The sequence below is a fragment of the Triturus cristatus genome, chromosome 3_2 (assembly GCF_964204655.1).
Source record: "Triturus cristatus chromosome 3_2, aTriCri1.1, whole genome shotgun sequence".
In the NCBI taxonomy this organism is placed as follows: Eukaryota; Metazoa; Chordata; class Amphibia; order Caudata; family Salamandridae; genus Triturus; species Triturus cristatus.
In genome coordinates this window covers 257,710,562-257,732,104 of record NC_140584.1, presented here as the reverse complement: position 1 = coordinate 257,732,104, position 21,543 = coordinate 257,710,562, and the positions used below count along the sequence as shown (strand labels likewise).

Below are 21,543 nucleotides of genomic sequence, written 5' to 3'. Positions count from 1 at the left end.
GGGCTGAAGCATGCATTATGCCACCCCTGGGAAGCCCTCCAAAATGACACCACAGGTCTGCTGCTGCAGCCTGGGTAAGGTGGTGCATGCACCCCTTACAGAGATATAGGTTCACTATATCTCACCTATCACTGCACATAGGAACCTATCAGTCACCCCTATGGCAGGCCTTATCAATCCTGAAGGCAGGGTGCTTGGTTTTGTGTGAGAGGGTGCCCATGCATGAGCAGAGCCCCTCTGCAGCCTTCGGAATCTCTTCTCCGGGGTGGTCTGTAGTGCAGCCTGACCATATACTCAAGTGCATTAGAACCAAACGGTAAATGCTAACTTTGGACTGGCTGCACGGAAACATGTCGTGTTTGGTGTCAAACACCTTGGTATCAGACCCCCACACCAGTAACTGCTGTGGGAGTATGATCCCACCCTTCTAGAGGGAGAGACACAACAGCATAGGTATACCAGGAACCAGCTTAAAAGTGCCCTGGCATCACAAAATGGATGCTGCAGCCACAGACACAAGTCTAGCCTCCTGCTGCTGACGGAAACTCCAGCAGGGGAGGTCTGGACAATAGGTTTCCTGTCACAGGGAGGTGTTACCACCTCCCAGACAGGCCTTAGTGGATTAGAGCTGGGTGGGAGCACTCCAGGAGTGCTTTGAAGTCCTGCACTGGGGGCACATTTGGTGTCCCTGTGCATAGTCCAGCTCAAACCGGTTGCAGGGGCTACCAGCCCCTGCTCTGGCGTGAAACTGGACAAAGGAAATGGGTGTAGCCACCCCTCTTTCCAAACCCTCCCATAGGTGGGTCCCCTGAGTTAGTCCAACCCCTTCCTTGGGTATAAAGAAGGTACCTCTGTAACCAGAATTTTAGATATCCCTGGACGAAACTCAAACTGAATCCTGGAACTTCGACGATCTGTTCAACGCCAGATGACTGAAGAATCTCTCTTGGAGTAAAGGAGTTACTCCCCTGCTTGGCAGGCACCAAAGACGCATCTGTCCGGTCTGCATCTCCGAAGCTCCCGCCAGACGCCGAAGACTTTGCAACACCAGAGGTGGATTTCCAGACTTCCCAGAGGCCGAACTGAGTCCCCAGCAAAGCTGAGACCCGTAGCCCTCGTGGGTACCTTGGAACCGGAACCCCTGGACACCGTGCACATTTGCAAGTGCATTAGCTTCCCGACGACTCTCGAGGCTGTGCATTGGGTTACTTGTAGCCCAGACCCGAGCACCTTTTGCACCGAAGATTGTGGGCCTACACTCCACGAGTGTTCCGTGAGCCTGCTCTTTGCATTCCCGCTCGAGGTCCCTTCGCAATCCCTGGTCCGTTGACTGATGGGTCCCTGTGAAGGCAACTCTGATTTTCTTTGGGCTTCGCTGGTTGCTCCAGACGTGCCCCAACTCCTCCTCGCTGGGGGAGTCCCTCGGACCTTACTGGTCCGCACCGAAGCATCTTTCTCCTTTCTGCATGGGTTGCTGTTGCCAAGGCTTGTTATTTCCAATCCTGGCACCGACGCTGCAGCACTCGACATCCTTCGTGGGACAGCTCTAATCCAGCTCTAATCCAGCTCCTGCTCATCCTCGAAGCCTCCTGGTCCTCATGGCTGAAGAGTCAAGCTTCACCTTCTTCACCTGAAACACCAGACATTGGTGGGCATTCGTCTATCGTGCCCCTGGTCACTGGCAAGTGACCCAGACTCTGTCCCCTCTGCTTTCAGGTTCTCCGATCCAGGCTTGGATCTCTTCGGACACTTCGCATCTTCCCGGCAGCAGCACTTCTTAGCCAGCGGCCATTGAAAACGACTACGCGACCTGACACCATTTGACACCTATGCACCCGGCTTCCCTGGGTGAGGTAACTCGAGTCCTCCGGTGGGTGTTGACCCTAGAACTGTCTAAGTCCAAGAGGGTTTGGTCCTAGTCCATTCCTAAGTGTCCTTTAACTCTATAAATCTAACCGCGACTTTCCCCATAGAAGCTAATGGGAGCTCGCGGCTGTGTTCTCACACTGCACACGGCTCCCGTGGGTCCCCTGCGTCACTACCTTAGGTGGTTCCTTGGGGTCCCAGCGATTCTACAGGCTCTAGGCCTTGTGTCTAGCTAAGTCGCGGTTCTTATACCACTATTTTAGTATATGGTTTGGTCCGCTCCTAGGGCCTAACGTGTATTTGTGCTACTTTACTGTAATATTTGAAGTGTAACTTATGTGCTTTTACCGCTAGCTTCATAAAGAGACTAGTAGAGTGTGTTTAGGAATAAATACATATATTTTATATATATACCTGGTGTGGTCTCCTTTCATTTAGCCACTCAAGGGATTATAGACTGGTAAAACAAGCTGCTTTACATTCCTTCAAGACTTAGCCTGAAGGCTGCTCTCCATAGCTACCACTAGGATAGCTTTCAATAAAGGTGGTCTTTTACCTATCATCAATAAGGGGTTGTTTGGACTGGTGCAAGGTGCCCACTATAACTAGTGGACAGCATATACCAGGCCAACTTCTCAGTTACCCAATCAGATGTAATATTAAATATTGTTGAAGAGTTTTCCTTCAGCATCTAGAAGGGCTATCACATGGAAGTTTTTTTTTCTATTGGTATTTGTCAATTAAAACAGTACAACATTAGAATATCACCAGCACAGTACGGAGGTTGGAGGGAGGGCGAAGGAAAGGGGGGGGGGGGGGGACATTGAAAAGCAGTGGACCGAACAATGTCATGAAGAGCAATATCATACATATTACATGTCACATTATCTACCGGATAAAATCCACAGATATGAAAAGGCATTATTGAGCACATATAATTGTATGATCGGTATCTGTGAGATAAAAAAAAAACAATGTTGACATTAGCCATCTATTTCCCACAAGTCTCCTGAGACACAAGGTAAAAGCTAAGCCAGTGCAGACAACTGTGACACTGGAGTAGAGTTTGGGGTATCAGAGTCCCTGTGACGGAGCCAAGAGCTGAACGGTTCCCATATATCTGCAGGTCTGAAGAGAAGGGGCATAAGTTCCCACAAGGTTTACAGTTGCACTTGCTCTTGGCAATACATAATATGTTATCCATGCTTTGATTGTAGGGATGGATTTCCTACTCAACTGTATGCCCATTCTCCTCTTCGTAAATAACAGCAACATGGCAATAAGATGGGGATGTGACTCAGGAGAGTCTTTAACATAACCCAGTAAATGGGACTAGGGGGACCGTGGGACCATGTAACCAGTAATCATCTGTGTATGGGCAAATACCTCTTCTCAAAAGAATGCCCCCCTCAGGCACAGCCAAGCGAGGTCCAAGAAGGAAGCCTGTGATGCTTTGCAATGCAGGAAAGATGGATCATCAATTCATCCTATTCGAAACAGTTGTTGGGGAGTGCGGTAGACACAATGTAAGAATTCAAAATGTATTAACTGCAATTTATAATTTGGGGACAAAAGTTTCAGTTTTCCACAACATTAGGCCCATTGGGCGTTATTATAGGTGGATCAATATCTGGCTCTTACAATTCCTGCTCCTTCGAAACTATGATCGGAGAGGAATATTACATAGTGTTATATAATCGTGCGACTACTTTTTGTGGGGACAAATTGGTGAGGATGAGTTCCAGTGGTGGGAGGGCCTCGGGCAAAGCAGGAAACGTTGAGTGGACAGCATTACATGTACCATGCCCTTGAGGGTATCTAGTAGCGTAGGAGGGGCTGTATCAGTTGGCTGGAAGGCAGGGAGGAATTGCCCCTCTGGATAGAGGCATGAGAAGACCGTAATCTTGCGGTGAGAGGCAAGAATCCCTATCTAATAGAGGCAGTATCTGAGGGTTGTTAACCAGCGGGATAGAAGGGGCATAGAGATGGGGCAGCTTTGCTCCCTTCTCTAGGCACTCCCATGCTCAACAAATGCATTCAACAGTACTAATCACTTTTCTGGGATTTTTGTAGGGTGGTAGAGGGCTACTGATCGCGAATCCAAAGCAGCAACGGCGACATGTGGCTGAAAAGGAGTTGGGTACAGTCAATAGTGGAGGAATTGGACTTGGGCACAGTGAGCGTATAATGCTAAATCCGGTGCACCCATGCCTCCCTTGAGTGAGTGGGAGAGTGAGAAGATCCCAGGATCCCCTAGGTTGTTTACCTGCCCAAATTAAGGTAACCATATTGGACTTCAAGCGCCTAAGGAATCTAGTCGTGAGTGGATGTTAGCAAAAAGATATTGGAATTTAGGAAGGACTACCATCTTTAAAATTGCAATATGACCCGTGAGGGATAGAAGGATTTTGGTCCAAATGGCTAGCCTGTCGTCCAACAAGGTCATGGCACGGCCGTAATTTGCCCGCCAAAGTTCTTCTGTATCACGAAGATAGCGAACTTGGTCAGTAGTCTATTGTGAACTGATATGTGCTATCAGTGAGAGGGAATATGATAGATTTTGCACACTTTATGGGTATACCCAAATAACCACCAAACTTAACTACCTCACGAGTCAAAGGAGCGAGGTTTTCTTCCATCTGCGTACATCGAGATTACTAGTCCCCTATCCGCATGATGCGGACGTAGCCGTACCACCAGTGGCTCCACTGCTATGGCAAACAGGAGTGGGAAAGCGGGCATCCCTGTCTTGTTCCACGAGTGATTGGGATAGACTCAGATATCAGCCCGTTCATGCGCACCCATGCTGGAGGGAAAAAATAAAGGAGCTGTACCTGCTTGATAAAGCTGGCGCTAAGACTTGGTCTAACCAGAAGGGAAAAGAGATAGCCCCATTCCAATGAAATCAACGGCCTTAGTGGTGTCCAGTAAGGCAGTCATAGATGATATTTGAGGGTCAAGATGGTGTATGACTGCAAATATAGTGAACAAGTTGTGACAGGTTGAACGGCCAGGGATAAATCCCAACTAGTCAGGGCGAACTATGAGGGCCAGCAGCAAAAGTTGCAGCCAGTTCAGATTTTGTCAGCCATATTTATTAGATAGAGGGGACGATATATCAAATGGAAATTACCAGGGTCCTTTCCTTTTTAGGTCTCGCCTGACCCAGCGCATGCGCTGGTCTTTAGGTCTCGCCTGACCCAGCGCATGCGCTGGTCTGGCGAGACTTATTGAGAGGGCTCCAAAAAGTGCTACCAGGCCAGCCTAGAGCTACAGTGCATGGGCATGGGCATGGGCGCGGGCGCCATGCTTCACCGCGATTACTTTCACTTTCGCGCCTCAGGGCCGCTTTGATGTTTGATCGCGATCGCGATCAGTTTCACTTTCGCGGCCGTGCTTTGCATAGCCAATAGGTCTCGCTTTTGGGACCTTATAAGTATTTAGTCATGCAACTGATGCATGGCTAAACACTTATAAGGTCCCAAAGGCGAGACCTATTGGCTATGCCAATGCTTGTTTAATAAGAGGTTGGATTATTGAACCTTGCCACAAAACTGGTATCTCACTAGACCACAATACATGATTGAATGCAGGCTTTAAAATTCTACTTCACATCGTTGGGTCCGGTTTCATTATGACGATTGGAATCCCATTAGAGTCGGGGGCTCGGGTGGTCTGACTTTTAGTTAATGATGACTGAAACTGCTTCTCTGATATTTCCATCCCCTATTGCAACATATGGATTTAGTGTGCAACTCGGAAAATTGTAAGTTGTAAGGTATGCTTCCCACATGTCTAACAAAATGCCAAAATCTGTGGCCGGCCTATGTGAGCATGAGCCCGTCTCCTCTACTTTTTCTATCTTTTATTTCAACTATTTTGTGCAATATGGCCTTTTTTTATTTTTTTTATTTGATTCATCAATTTGTATTCTCCTGACAGACTTTCTGAAGGACACTGAGTTGTTTGATGGTATCAGAATGTTCTATGCTTTGTGGGGGTAGAGAGGAATTGTCTTAAGGATCGTCTGTATTTCTTTTTTATAGTTGATGGGTAGTCTACAATACTGTCTTCCCGAGGCTGTAAGTTGAAACTGATGTCTTGGGATGAGAAATGGTCAATGATCATTTTTATTTTATCCAATGTTTCTCTCCACATGCCATCCTTTCAATAGAGTTTGAGTTAATTTAACTTCTTCCAAGCATTGCATTAGTGTGGAACATTAATATCTTCTATGGCAGACTAGAGTTCCAAGTGATCTTGTAGTTTATGGCAGTTGAAGAGACTGTCAGAGATGGTAGCATCTGAAAACACAAAAGCAAGTACTTAGAGGAATTGCCTGTGAGCTGTGATCACTTTCTACCCATGAAATAACTTCGTAGTGTTAGCACATATAGAAATATGAGAAGTGGATAATGGCAAAGTATAGAGTAGAGCTTGCGTTTGATGTAAGAAATGTCTTTCTTGCAGGTAGACCATTCAGAAAACAAACATTGAGACAACTAAGTCCTGATTCCGCTATGAAGGGTTTCAGAAAATTACATTTCTGGAAGTGACTTCACGTTCTCTTTGAAATATAGGCAGGGGAATTAATAAAGCTTCATTGGGCCATTCGCTGGAAGTGTTCAATTCTAGAATGATTTTAAGGTCTTCTTGAAATCTCCAGTAAAGACATATTGAAAATCTCTACATTGCTGTTTACAAGAGTATTGAGATCGTATTTTGAGCTTTTCAAGTGGCGGGCGATACTAGCGATGTTTCATGAGCTGTAAGCCATCTTTATATGAAGTGCTGGTGTTAAGTAAGCTGTTCTCTTTTATCAATTGTTTTAAGATTGATGCTACTCTTGCTCAAATAAATTTTCTCTGGATTTGCAAATATAGGCGGATATTTGTTATAGTTGCATGACCCACTTCCCCAGCTCTTCTTTCCTGGCCCAGCTCTTGCATACATCTCCTCGAAAGACCAAGCTGCTCGAGTTGATTCAGCATTGCTGTTTTTATCTGCAAGAAAGCAAACTAAGAAAAGGTCAGCTGAGGTCACTGAACCAAGGTTTGGAAAATACCTTATTTATTTTATTAAGTTCTGCCAATTTAATACGTCTTGGGGCCCCTTGGATTGATAAAGTGGTTTTAATCCCAAAGCATGGTTAGCCATTACTGGTTTTCGTGTTTCATTTGAATCTTGTGAATCTTGATTTTGACTGTCTTGGTTTGTTTTTTAGGAGTTTTATTCCCTGGAATGGCTTGAGGATCTGAGTCATTTAACAAAGGCTTACAGCATGCTGAAGTAATAGACGGTCTGACATCCTTGATTTACACACAGTAGGTGCACCGTTCTTGATCAATGGCTGATTAGTTATTGCACTTTGCATGCAAATCTTGTTAACCACAATTAAGATCCAGTCTGCCATACAATGTAGTATACCCATCACGGGTGGTGTTGGCATCTGATTAGTCGCCTGAAACTGAACTCTGACAAGACACAGATCCTCATCCTTGGCTCCACCCCCTCGGCCTGGGACGACTCCTGGTGGCCGGCCACGCTAGGAGCTGCACAGACTCCAACCGTCCACGCACGCAATCTGGGGTTCATCCGGGACTCATCACTCTCATTGACCCAGCAAGTAAACGCCATCTCCTCCTCCTGTTGCTTCAACACCCTCCGCATGCTTCGCAAGATCTACAGATGGATCCCCACCGGAACCAGAAGGACAGTCACCCAGGCCCTCGTCAGCAGCAGGCTAGACTACGGCAATGCCCTCTATGCAGGAACCTTGGCCAAACTACAGAAACGACTTCAACGTATACAGAATGCCTCCGCACGCCTCCTCCTCGACATCCCCCGCCACAGCCACATCACTGCCCACCTGAGACCTGCACTGGCTCCCTGTCAACAAGAGGATCACCTTCAAGCTCCTCACCCATGCTCACAAAGGACTCCACAACGCCGGACCAACATACCTCAACAAACGTCTCACCTACACCCGAACCGCCAGCTTCGGTCCACTAACCTTGCCTTCGCTGCCGTTCCACGCATCCACTGAACGACCACCGGTGGCAGATCCTTCTCCCACCTCGCAGCCAAGACATGGAACGTCCTTCCCATCCACCTGCGACAGTCCCAGGACCTGCTGAGCTTAAGAAAACTTCTCAAGGCCTGGCTGTTCAAGCAGTAGCAGCACCCCCTCCCCCCCTGTAGCGCCTTGAGACCCTCATGGGTGAGTAGTGCGCTCTACAAATGCCTGATTGATTGATTGATTGATTTATTCTATAAATTAGATTTGCAGTCCCCCTATTGTCTACACTTTAGTGCTCTATGGGAGACATTACTTCTAATTTTTGTTGTTCAGTGGCACCATTTGTTGTGCAGTAGCAGCTTTTAAATGTGAAGCAAAACTCAAGATGTTATATGTGGTTTGTTGCTGCTCTTTCAGGGAGACTGCATCCCTTAGAAGTTGTTCACTGGTGTCGCACTAATTGTTGTACAGTAAGCTATGTTTGTGTTGAAGAATATAGGAAATTCCCTCCAACTGCTTGGCTATATGTTGCCACTTTGTTAAAGTCAGTACTAAGGATGCCCATAATGGGAGGTGTAGCTTCAACAATTAGATGTTCATTGGCGGGCTTGGATGACTGCAAAGAGGTCTCGGAGTGGGTGTTTGATGCATTTCTGAAAATCGGATATGCTTTTTGTATCCAGGGGAGTTTACTCGCAGCCTCTTTAGCTTTGTCTAGATTTTTGTTTCATCTTTTCAATATTTTCAGTTGCCATTTACTTATATGGGTCTCAAAAAGTTATCTTGAGCGATTTGAGATAGTGTTTTGAGCTACATCGAAGATTAATGCAGTCTTTGCCACTGGAGTAGTGTCTGGTTGAACGAGGTTCGTTTCTACTTCATCACTGTGTGCTTCATTTGATCTAAGGATCACTTCTTGTTTTTTGTGTCCAATTCTTGACTCTGCATTCCAGGTAGTTATTTTGGATTTGCCCTTATTAAGGGAGTCACTGTTGCCTGCCCCACCAGTTAACCAAGGCAAGGATACATTATCGTTGCTGGGTAATTGCTTCAAGTGGCGGGAGTTTGATGGCGTCCTGATATGCCAAGAACTGATTACCTGTTTTAGACAAACAGCATTGCCTTGTAAGCCAGTTAGTGACTGTGCAGGTGTGAAGCTGGGTCACGCCCTGTTGACGATCTCCTGAATTAATTTCAACCAATGATAATTGGTCTTGGTTAAATGCTGAATGCTTACTTTAGGTGCCAACTCACTGAGGACCTTTAAAGCAGCTGTGATTCTAGCTTATGTTCTGGCAATAGTGCAGTGGTCAGTATATCTGACTCCTCTTCGTATATAAGCTTGAACTGGGGTATCTGTACCTGGAAATTCTTTGTAGACTGCAGCAGTTGTTTAGAACTTTGGATGGAGTTCTTCAGTAGCTTTTGTTGGCATGCCTTCATTGCTTTGGTCTCTGATAAATATCAGAGTGTATCACCATATTGCAAACATTTGATAAGAAATTTTTAAAGAAAAGAAAAAAAAGAAAATGAACCTCGGGCCCAGGTTTTTTGGGTCAGATCCTGCAGAAGAAATGAACCAGTGCTAAGACAACCGGTTCTCCATTTTACCATTTACTGTAGATCAAGTCTGTGGTGGAGTTGGTGGGTGAGGCTGGCTGCACTACTTCAGAGTATGCTGTGAGCTCCTACCTCACAGGAAAGCTGCCTCAACCCACGAGAAAGTGCTCCAATAACACAATGCTCGGACCCCACCCCAGTTCACCTGCAAGCTCCACTGGAGGCTGCCTTCAGAGGGAGTGGAAGGCCAAAGCCAGACCCTCTCCCCCCCAGCAACAGCCCAACTGACTCACAGGGCCTTAGTTACCCAGCCCTGCCCCCATATTTCCTCTAACTCCCATACGGCACAGTGAGGTGACCCCCACCTCCTGGTTTTACTGACTGCTGAGCCTCTACTTAGCAAGGGCACCCAGGGACCGACTCGGCACAGAGCCACCGAGGGCAGGGGTGTGGCAGGAACAAGGCAGGCAAAACATGTAGGGGGTCGGAGAAGGCGGCTAGCAGCCACAGAAAAAGCCTCCGGCACCAGCGTGCTCCAGCCGCTTTCCAGTACTACAGGGCAATGTGTGGCATGCGTGGACTCGTCGGAAGAGGAAAGACACAATAGCAGTACCAGCTGTAATAAATAAAACCTACTATTCTACACATTCTGGAATCAGAGCCATGCATAGATTACAACTAATCCCTTTACTGAAGTGATTTGTTGACATGGGACAATGTAGCAATTTTTTAATTTTCCAAGGGCTGAGCTTGTTGATTTTAATGGAGCATATGGTTCTTGTTTTTTCTCAGCAGAAAAAAATCATGAATTCACCCTTTTCCAAAGGGGATACCACTTTGACAATTTCAACGACTTTTAAAAATATTCACCTTAACATCAAAAAAGTAGACTTCACATGTTAATACCTTCCTTTTTTATGTCTAGATTTAAATGATAATGTCTGCCTTCCTAACATGGACCACCTGTAAAGGTTATTCCTGGCACTATCTGTGGATCACAAATATCACCTGAACCCAAACAAATCTACATTAATTTAATAAAGAACTACAATTTTCCTACCAGATGTATTAAACAAGAACTAGTATTTTTCCCGAAAATGGTTCTAGGGATTTCTAGGTTTGTACACATTCTGTAACCAACATGTGCATGCTCAGCCTGTTGGCAAACTTTAACCACATGAAGTTGACATCCCTAAAGAAAAATGCAGTAAAACAACGTTGCAATTTCAGTCTTATTAAAATGGAACTCACAGAAAGTCGAGAACCAGCTCGTGCTCTTGCCACGGTCTCCTTTTCCTTTTCAGAAACTTTTCTCTGAATGGTTTGGAAGTTGTTCAAGGCTGAAGAAAAATCATTCATTAAACGTTCCTTTTGAAGCTTCTGCTGGCGCTGCAACAAAAAAAAAACAAGACTATGGAAAACTATGTCCATTAAGACATGCTAGACTGTTTAATTAACAAGGTAAATCAGTTCTTATTAAAAAGAATGGCCTTTTTAACAGAAACACTCCTACTTTTATTAAAGAACTTAAATTGACAGCGCAGAGTATCATAAAAATACAAAAACAATGGCCTTTGCTAAAAAACGAATGTACAACTTTTCAACATTTTCTGCTATAACCCCTTAATGAAAAATTATTTACCTTTTTTTCTTTATGCCAACCAGTCCTAATGTCAATGGTGTAAACCTTTACCACTTACTTGCAACTATACTATTAGTATATAGTTCTTTGTGCATGCGCATTCAACATCTACCTAACCATCTACCCACTATTTAGTTTAGTTGTCAGTGTTACTTCCTTGGTACTATATATGTGTGTAATATAATGCCTTCCTTTTAAAGTGATCTTTAAATAAGTTTGCCTTTATTAATAAGATAACAGCAGGCATGCCACAATTTGTCATAAGGAAAATCAGTTACATCAAATACTATATAAAGGGGATCTCCAGTGTTGTTCCAGAGGGTCGTCTTCATGCCAAAGTGAGTGGGTACCATGAAAATGAGGGCCTTGTGGACACCCATGGTACGGCAAGCACTATATAAATTATGAACCAGTGACACAGAAGCGTCAGGTGCCATCTTATCATTTTACAATGTAACCCAAACGCAGACTAGCTAACCCATGTTAGCAGTGCACAAATATACAATGTATACCGGTATCTCAAGACCGTGTTTGGGTACAGAGAGTGTTAAGGGACCATAGAACAAGTTACTTACCTTCGGTAATGCTTTCTCTGGCAGAGGCTACATCTAGCCACAGATTCCTTACCTTAGAATTTCCCTGGGCGTCAGAGTGGATCTGGAAGACTTTTGTGAGCAGTACACCCCTGATTGTTAAGTGGCGTTGATCGGCTCTGCGTGCTTTGTCGACCGGAAGTGACTGCTGCGTCACCTACATAGGGGCCACCCAGTCACACCGACGTCAGTTTCTTTTCACGACTTTCCAGGGCAGAAGCGCGGAGCCATGGATAACACTGACCACTGGTGCTGAAAACTAGGGCCCTGAAAGGGATCAGCCTTGTCCCTAGAAATCCGTTTGAAGAGCGGGGAGGTTATCTGGGTCAGTAAGAAATCTGCAGTTAGACAGGTAAGGCATTATCGAAGGTAAGTAACTTGTTCATCTGTTAGAGACAACGAGACATTGTCTAGCTGCAGATTCCTTACCTTACACTAGATACCCAAGTGATACCATAGGTCTGCAGCCCAATTTCAAACAAGTAAGCCCTGCAGGACCGAACAGGCAAAATGCCCATCCCTACGGACCTGACTGTCCAGCCAGTGATGTTTGGTGAAGCTGTGCAGGAAAGCCCTTGCTGCCTGGCAGATGTCCAGGACAGGACCTTCACGGGCTAATGCAGTGGTTCCAGCTTTAGTCCTGGTGGAATGAGCTTGCAAGCCTTCGTAGCAGGTTTTAACGCAGAGCACGACACATCTGGAGATGGTCCGCTTCTGCACAGCATGACCTTTCTTCATACCAACATACCCCACGAAGAGTTGGTCCTCCACCCAGAACTCTTGTATGCGGCCAAGGTAGAATGACCACGCTCTTTTTGGATCCAGAAGGTGAAGTGACTCATCTTCCTTTGAGGGATGAGGCAGACCGTAAAAAGTAACCAGAGTGATGGAATGGACTACGTGAAATGGAGTGACCACTTTTGGGAGAAAGGAGACTCTTGTGTGAAGTTTATCAGGATAGACTGAGAAGTAAAGCGGCTTGGATGACAAGTCCTGCAGCTCACTCACTCTTCGGGCAAATGTAATAGACACAAGGAAAGTGGTTTTAATTGTAATAAGCCTTCAGGGACAATTATGGAGAGGCTAAAAAGGAGCACACATCAAGAATGTTAATACCAGATTACGGTCCCACTGAGGCATGATAAATGGTTAAGGAGGAAAAAGATTAACAAGACCTTTCAGATACCTATGTCAATAGGGGGTATGAAAAGGGAGGGTTGGTCAGGCAGCCGCAAAAGGGTAGAACGATAGCCCTTAAGAGTGCCAAGAGCAGAGCCCTGCCAGGCAAGGGAAAGAATGGAGAAAGGAGAACTTCAGAAAGGCAAGGGATCGATGCTTTTTACTGCACACCATGACAGGCGAATACCATCTTGGTGGAGGAACACCTGGCTGCTAAGATGATGTTGAAGACTTCAGGTGGATGGTCATAAGATGTCAACTGGTGCCATTTAATCTCCATGCAAGAAGGTGGAGACTGGACAGGTTTGGGTGGAAGGCGCCGAGTCCGTAACTATAAGGATGACTTGGGCCTGCATTCTTGATTTTCTTGAGAAATCTGGGCAGGAGTGGTCTGGGCGGAAAGGCGTATAGGAGGCCTGCGATCCACTTGAGATGAAAAGCATCTCCGAGAGAGAGGGCCACCTTGGAAACTCCAGCACACAATATTGCTGACGTTGCAAGTTCTCTGCAGAGGCAACCCGATCTAACCAAGGCTCTGTTGAAAGAGACATTTGAACCACCTCTGGGTGGAGGCGCTATTCGTAATCCCCTAGGCATTGACAGCTGAGTTAGTCTGCTCTGGCGTTTAGAGAGCCTGCCAGGTGTGGAACCACCACGGATATGCCCGGCTGTTCGAGCCATGTCTAGAGGCGCAGGGCCTCCTCACAAAGGGTCCACGACCCTAACCCGCATGGTTTGTTGCAGTACCAGGAGGTATTGTCCGTGAACACCTGCACTAGCCTTCACTTGATGGAGGGTAGAAAGGCTTGCAATGTCAGTCAGATAGCACAGCGCTCCAGCAAGATTATGTGGAGTCCGGATTCTGCCAGAGACCAGAATCCTCTGAGTAGCGGGTATAGAAACTACAATCCATTTCTGGCATCAACACCCTCTCTATGGCTCTCTTGACCAAGAGAGCTGGGACATCCTTGAGGAGAAGGGACAGATGACTCTTTGTGAGCCGGGTGTGAGATTTTGGCATAGAGGGAGGGGTTGTCTCGAAGGAGAGCGAGTAACCCCTTCAGATGATTTGCAAAACCCACCTATCTGATGTTATAGACTACTAGTGGGGCAGGTGATGGCGAATTCTGCTGCCAACTGGATGCCCATGCTGGTAAGAGGGCACATTAGGAGCTTGCAGCTGCCAGGGAGTGTGGGGGGGGGGGGGTGAGTGGACTGACCAGACTGCTGGTGGCTTGACCGAAGAGGTCCGTGTGTACCGCGCCTTCAGCCACGTAGTAGAGGGTGGGGAGCATGCACGGCTCGGTGTCTGGGAGTGAATTGGTGCGGCTGAAAGCCCCTTTCGTAGCCACGAAAGTTGAGAATGGCAGAATGAGGGTGCCTTGAGGCCACAGAAAGACCCACTGAACTGGCCGTAGCCAAACTGTCCTTGATAGGCTGCAGCGACAAATCTGTCTAGTCTCTAAAGAGACAGGTGCCATCAAAGGGCATGTCCATAACAGAGGATTGGACATCCCCCGAAAAACTAGTCATCCTCAACCAGGTGTGGCGTCCCAAGGCCACAATCAATTAAACCGCTCTGCCCAGTGAGTCAGTTGTGTTAAGTCCACAATGGATAGTGTACTTCGCTCTATCACTCCCATCGGCAACAGCTTGAGAGAATACGGCCAGGGTCTCCTCCGGAACTGTTGGCAGCCTTTGCGCTTCCATGTCCCATAAAGCGTGGGAATTACAACCCAAAAGGCATGCAGTGTTCATGGACCACAATGTCAGGTTGGCAGAAGAAAACATCATCTTTACCAAAGAGTTCAACCTCGCCGAGCCGCCATGAGATTGAGGGATCGCTCCCACAAGGACTTGGGATTCATGGTGTGCCAGTCAGCGCATGACTTTGGGTCATGGCCGCTCTCAAGTCACCACAGGCATACAAGACGCGGGAATTCTTGAGGGACATCCCTGCCACACCCGGAAGAAAAACCCCTCTGAAAAATTGAACAAAAGTAAAAATAATTCCAGTCAAAAAGTGACCGATGGGGTAGCTCTTCTCCGGATCAGTGCTGGCTGGTGCGGAAAGTAAAGAACTGACATCAATGCTTATGTGAGGTGCCTATACAGATGACGTGGATGTCACTTCTGGCATGGACAACGCCGATGACGCACGCAAAGCCAATAGATGCCACTTCGCGGTGCGCAGGGGTACTGCTTACAAAAAATCTTCTGGATCTAGTCTGATGCCTGGGGAAATTCTACGGTAAGGAATCTGCGGCTAGAAGCCTAATCAGATAGAGAAACACAGATTTGTTCAAATCAAAAAATCAAATACAGAGGTCCAGACCAGTTGCACGGTTTCTTCACTTGCAACACTTCAACATCTTTGGCACTTCTCTCCACCTTCTGCTCATTCTTGCTTAATGAAAATATACTCACCAGCATATATAATTGCCCGGTTTGGATCTTTGCTTCCACTGGCATGTTTAAATACCATTCCACTCTTCTTTCAACATCGAGCACTGGGAATCCTCAAATCGGTCCAGTTTAGCGTCTTTAAGATGCACTGGTTTCACTTTAAATTAACCAAGTACTGAAATCTAATGATACATTTCCTTGTCAAATAGTACCCAGAGTTTGCTTAATCAAGTATAGCGATAATGAGGGTGGAAACGAATAATAATGCTTTACCTCCTTGCACCATTGTGAAGCACGTGACTTAGCATGTTCCTTGCAAAATTAATTATCTCTCATGTTCCTTCACAGTCTATGAAGTCCAAAGAACTTCTTCGACAGTTGGACTATGCTGCCCACATGGATAAATGAGTCAGGAGACCCCTGCCAGTAAATTACTGATAAGGCACATTCTTCATTCTTTTCCGTTTTTTTAATGCTGAAGAATCCACAAATGCAGCCTGATCCATGGAATACTAAATTCCTTATACGGTGAATACATTTCTGTTGAGCACTGATCTGGTCCATACATCTCAGTCAAACCCTGGTCAATTACTAAGATAACTGGCAATGCCAGCATCATTAGATCTAGATTCTTTGCACCTGTTAAGAATTGTAATATAAATAAAAATTAGTGTTTTTCCTTTAAAAGATCAATTATATAAACTAAAATCGGTTGGGATACATACAAAATGTACTCTGAATGGTGGTGTTCCTGTGAATTTCTGTATGCCTATCACTAACAAAGGATCCTACGCAACCCAATATTATGTCAATCCCATCAACTGCTTTTGAAACAGACGGGGTCTAAACGAGTTTTGTCTAGATTACAGACATCCCCCACTGCTCCCTAGTCCGATTCAAAAAGCCTTTAGCATCCTCTACCTCTTCCACTAACAATTTAGTCTGAAATTGCTCATCCCATGGAATTTTTTACTACATGCCCATTAGAGACGTCACCCACTTCAAAAGTCTGCTGAAATTCCTCCCCCCCCCATCCTGACCTATGCGTCACAAGACCGATTAGACAGAACACCCATCTATGCGACATAGATATCCAAGCCCTCCTCTTAACATGCAACTCTCTCCACCCTGACAACATTGTTAACCAGGGTAAAATCCATACCATCCTGCCGGTGAACCCTCATAGCTCCCAGGCTCAACTCGAGAGCAGTCAACAAGTACAACCTCAGCCGAGTTACCTTCACACAGACTGACCAAACGCACCTCAAGCCCCACTTGAAATGCATGTTAATCAACTGTAGATCAGCTTCTAGTCATGCTGGTGATACTGCGGACCTGATCCTCACACATGAGCTTGACCTCCTTATTGTAACCAAAACCTGGCTAAATGACTCCTCTGCTCCTATCCTGGCAATATTAGTCCCTTCCAACTACGGCATTTCTAGATTGGACAGATCCTTTAGACTAGGTGGTGGCATCGCTTGCATCCACAGCCTTAACCGGTTAGTAAAAACATACACTAACCCTCGCTCCATCCACTTGTGAATGCCTATGCCTCGATATATCTTGCAACAACAAACCACTTTGCAAACTACACACAATCTACCACCCTCCAGGAGACAATCCGGTTTTCATAGAACAGATCATAGAAACCATTGTAACTAACAATGGGTATTAGGTTACTCAAATCTACCTTGGAGACTTCAACCTCCACTGGAATGACCTAAACGATTCTGCAGTTAACTGCTTCAAAACCTTCCTTGCTGACCATAAGCTGACTCAATTCTGTGACAGGCCAACACAGAACAAAGGATCAACAACCCTAGATCTCATCACTGCAAAGACCAATTCAATTAAACTGGAATCTATCCATCCCCCCCGTGATTGGGCCGACCACCACCGCATCACATTCCTCATCGCACAAGCTGTGACAATCAACACACCTCCATCAACTAAACCTAGAATCTGGAAAAGGAACATGAACAACATCAACTGCAATGAACCGACCTCTATCTTCCACAACATCCTGCCACCTCCTGGCGACCTGGCAGATGAACATGATCCCACAAATCATTACACTGGCTCAATGGAGGCTTTCCTGGCTCCATCACTCCACGTCAGCTAAAAAGAGTATCCACAAGAGACTCCAAACCTTGGTATAATGGTTGCCTTAACATAGAAAGTCGCAACTTGAGACTTTCTAGAGGTTCTAAGTGAACCTCAAGCACCCGAGATCATTGAAATAAAGATATTACAAAAGCATCATAAATACAAAAGCCAATTTCTTCAGAAACCAGTTGGATTAAGCCAGTAACCACCCCAAAACCCTTTAGAAACTAATAATAAAGTCAATCGAATGGCGCACCCATACCGTCCCTCGCTGAATCTAGTCAACTACCAAACTGTGAGGAATTTGCCTCCTTCTTTCTTCAGGAGATGCAAAGCATGAAAAAGGACCTGCAGACCCCCCTGTAACAAGCACCTCTCCCACCTCAACCCATTCTCTCAGCCTCCCAGTCTACTGATCACCAGTGTCCCTCTGGAAACTTCCCAAAAAACAACGCATCTTGGAACTCTTTCAGAACCTTTGAGGATAGGGACATTCACAAGATTCTTACATCACTGAAACCATCAAACCATTTCAACGACCCTCTACCTCCCAGTTTCCTCAAGGAAATCATGCCCTCACTACTCTCACTATGGACCAAGATTGCTAATGCCTCCCTCCTTCAAGGCACTATTCCAGTCAGGTTTCCCCTATCTGAAAGAAACGTAAAGCAGATCAAACTGATTTAAACAACTTCCAACCTATCTCAAATATTCCTACCTTGGCAAAGCTCCTTGAAAAATGTGTTCACATCCAACTCTGCAACCACATTGAACAATTCCCACTATTAGACCTATTTCAATCTGGCTTTCGGCCATAACAGCACTTAATCGGCTAAGACACACATAGTGGAAGATGTACTCAAAATGCTGGATCAGAACCAATCATGTCTCCAAATCCTCCTGGACCCATCATCAGCATTCGACATGGTCAAGCATGACAACCTACTATACCTCTTGGACACCAGATGGGAGTATCAGGAACAGTCCTTAACTGGTTTACCTCCTACCTCCATAACAGGACTCAAAGAGTTAAGGTTAATCACTCACTATCGCAGACCACTCCGGTCACATTAGGTGTCCCTCAGAGCTCCTCACTCTCGCCCACTGTTTTTAACCTGTTCATGGAGCTGCTAACGGAAATTCTGAGTTCATCTAACATCTACTACCATATGTACGCTGATGATACCCAACTATACTTAAAAGTCTCCAACCCAGAGGACATCAGCGCCCTCAACACAACTTTACATATAACTCAGAATTGGCTAGCATCCAATCACCTCATACTAAACACTGAAAAAAATGAATTGTTCATTATTGCTCCACCCAAAGAGCCTCCTGTCATTGAAGATTGGTTGAAACATGTTACAGCCCTAAACTACATTCCTCAGGTCATTGACTCAGCGAGATCATCAGGACTAATTCTTGACAAGTAACTCAACATGCAGAAGCACATCAGTGCCACCATCAAAGGAGCAAATCAGCAAATGAACACTCTAAGAAAAGTAAAACCCTTCCCACCCCCAATACCCCTCCCTAGGATTCCAAGCATGAAGGGCAAGCCTCAGTGATTCCTAGGATGGACAACGGAAGTGCTACCCACTCTGGACTGCCCAGATATAAACTGGCACCACTTAGGGTCTCGGTCAACGCTGCTGCAAGACTCGTCACTGGCTCAAAAGAACAAGTTACTTACCTTCGGTAACGATGTATCTGTAAGAAACATTAGTTAGTTAGATTCCTCACCTTAGAACATCCCCAGGCGTCAGACTGGATCCGAAAGATTTTTGTAGCAATACCCCTTGCGCGTCGCTAGGCGTCGTCTGCGGCTCCGCGTCAGTCGTTGGCGTCGTGAGCCGGAATGACATCGGAGTACTTAGACGCCGCCCTCGCGCGCTGACGTCAGTTCTTGTACATAGCTTTCCGCGCCAGGAACGCAGAGCCATGCAAGAGACCGACACCGGTGCCAAAAAATCTAGGGCCCTGAAAAGGATAGCCTTAACCCTAGATGTCGGTTCGCAGAACGGGGAGGATGGGTGGGTCGGTGAGGAATCTAACTAACTAATGTTTCTTACAGATACATCGTTACCGAAGGTAAGTAACTTTTTCATCTGAAAGAAACACGTTCGTTAGATTCCTCACCTTAGAATAGATACCCAAGCAATACCAACCCCGGTGGTGGGTCTGCGAACCAAGATCACACCAGAAAGTCCTGGAGGACAGAATGGCCAAAGAAGCCATCCCTCCGGACTTGGCTGTCTAGGCAATAGTGCCTGGCAAACGTGTGCAGCAAAGTCCACGTCGCCGCCTGACAGATGTCCTGCAAAGGGACACCCCGTCCCAAAGCAGTAGTAGCCGCCGTGGCCCGAGTAGAATGGGCTCACAGCCCAACAGAAGGGTCCTTTTTTGCCAAGGAATAACAGATTTTTATACACAAAACGACCCACCGGGAGATGGTCCGTTTGTGCACAGCTTTTCCCTTCTTAGCACCCACGTAGCCAACAAAAAGCTGGTCGTCCACCCGGAACTGTTTCGTGCGGTCCAAATAAAAGGAGCGCACACGTTTTGGGTCCAGACAGTGGAGCCGCTCTTCCTCTTTGGAAGGATGCGGAGGTGGAAAGAAGGTGGGCAAGGTGACAGATTGCCCAAGATGAAAGGGGGTCACCACTTTCGGAAGAAAGGAAGGACGAGGCCGAAGGACAACCTTGTCCGGATGAACAGATAGAAAAGGAGGCTTGGACGACAGAGCCTGGAGCTCACTCACCCATCTAGCCGAGGTGATGGCTACCAGGAAAGCAGTCTTAAGAGTGAGAAGACGAAGAGGACAATTGTGAAGAGGCTCAAAGGGAGCGCACATCCCACTGAGGCATTACGAAAGGGACAGGAGGGAACGTGTGAGTAATGCCTTTAAGAAAGCGTGACACTACAGAGGACTTGAAAAGAGAGGGCTGATCAGGAAGCCGCAAGAAGGCAGAGATGGCAGCAAGATAACCTTTCAAGGCCCCCAGGGCAGAGCCCTGCCGGGCCAAAGAAAGCAGAAAGAATAGAACCTCAGAAAGAGGGGCGGAAAGGGGATCCACAGCCTTTGCTGTGCACCATGCCACAAATTTGTTCCACTGGCAGGCGTATACCGTCTTTGTGGAGGGACGCCTGGCTGCCAGAATGATATCACAGACTTCAGGAGGCAAGTCAAAGGGCATCAACTGCCGCCGCTCAATCTCCACGCATGGAGGTGGAGGCTGGACAGGTTCGGGTGGAGGACCATCCCCTGCTGCTGCGACAGAAGATCCTCCCGAAGGGGCAGACCTATCGGAGGATCGGTCAACATACTGAGTAGCTCGGGATACCAGTACCTTCGTGCCCAATCCGGAGCCACCAAGATGACTTGGGCCCGGTCGCGCCTGATCTTCTTCAGCACTCTGGGCAGAAGTGGTATAGGCGGAAAGGCGTACAACAGACCGCAACTCCACTCGCGACGAAAAGCGTCGCCTAGCGAGTGCCGCCTTGGAAATTCCAACGCGCAGAACTGCTGACATTGCATGTTCTCGTCGGTGGCGAATAGATCTAACCAAGGCTCTCCCCACTGCTGAAAGAGACCTTGCGCCACCTCGGAGTTCAGACGCCATTCGTGATCCATCATGCACCGGCGACTGAGTTCGTCTGCTCTGGCATTCAGAGAGCCCGCCAGATGTTGAACCACCAGGGTGATGCCCTGGTGTTCCATCCATGTCCAGAGGCGCAGAGCCTCCTGACAAAGGGTCCACGACCCCACCCCGCCCGGTTTTTTGCAATACCACATGGCGGTGGTGTTGTCCGTGAACACCTGCACGACACTTTCCCGGACAGAGGGAAGGAAGGCTTTCAGTGCAAGTCGGATCGCTCTCAGCTCCAACAAGTTGATGTGGAGGCGAGACTCCGCCGGTGACCAGAGGCCTCGGATCTCCGCCTCTCCCATATAGCCACCCCATCCCAGGACGGACGCATCCGTCACGATGACTTGCTCCGGTAGGGGTAGGGAGAGGCTCTTGCCCGTGACCCAATCGCGGTCCGTGAGCCACCACTGCAACTGCTGTGCAGTGCCCTCTGAGATCAAGACATGGTCGGACAGGTTGCCGTGATGCTGGGCCCACTGAAACTTCAGGTCCCACTGCAGAGCCCGCATGCGCCGCCTG

General features: G+C 46.9%; 1 protein-coding gene across 1 annotated transcript in view; it reads right to left on the bottom strand.

Moving 5' to 3' along the window:
* Positions 1 to 21,543, bottom strand: part of STX12 (syntaxin 12) — a 190,040-nt gene that overhangs the window by 68,389 nt on the left and 100,108 nt on the right. Inside the window, exon 4 of the mRNA XM_085647566.1 lies at positions 10,697 to 10,834. Within this exon, the coding sequence (XP_085503692.1) occupies positions 10,697 to 10,834 (138 nt within the window). The remainder of the gene's footprint in view (positions 1 to 10,696; positions 10,835 to 21,543) is intronic.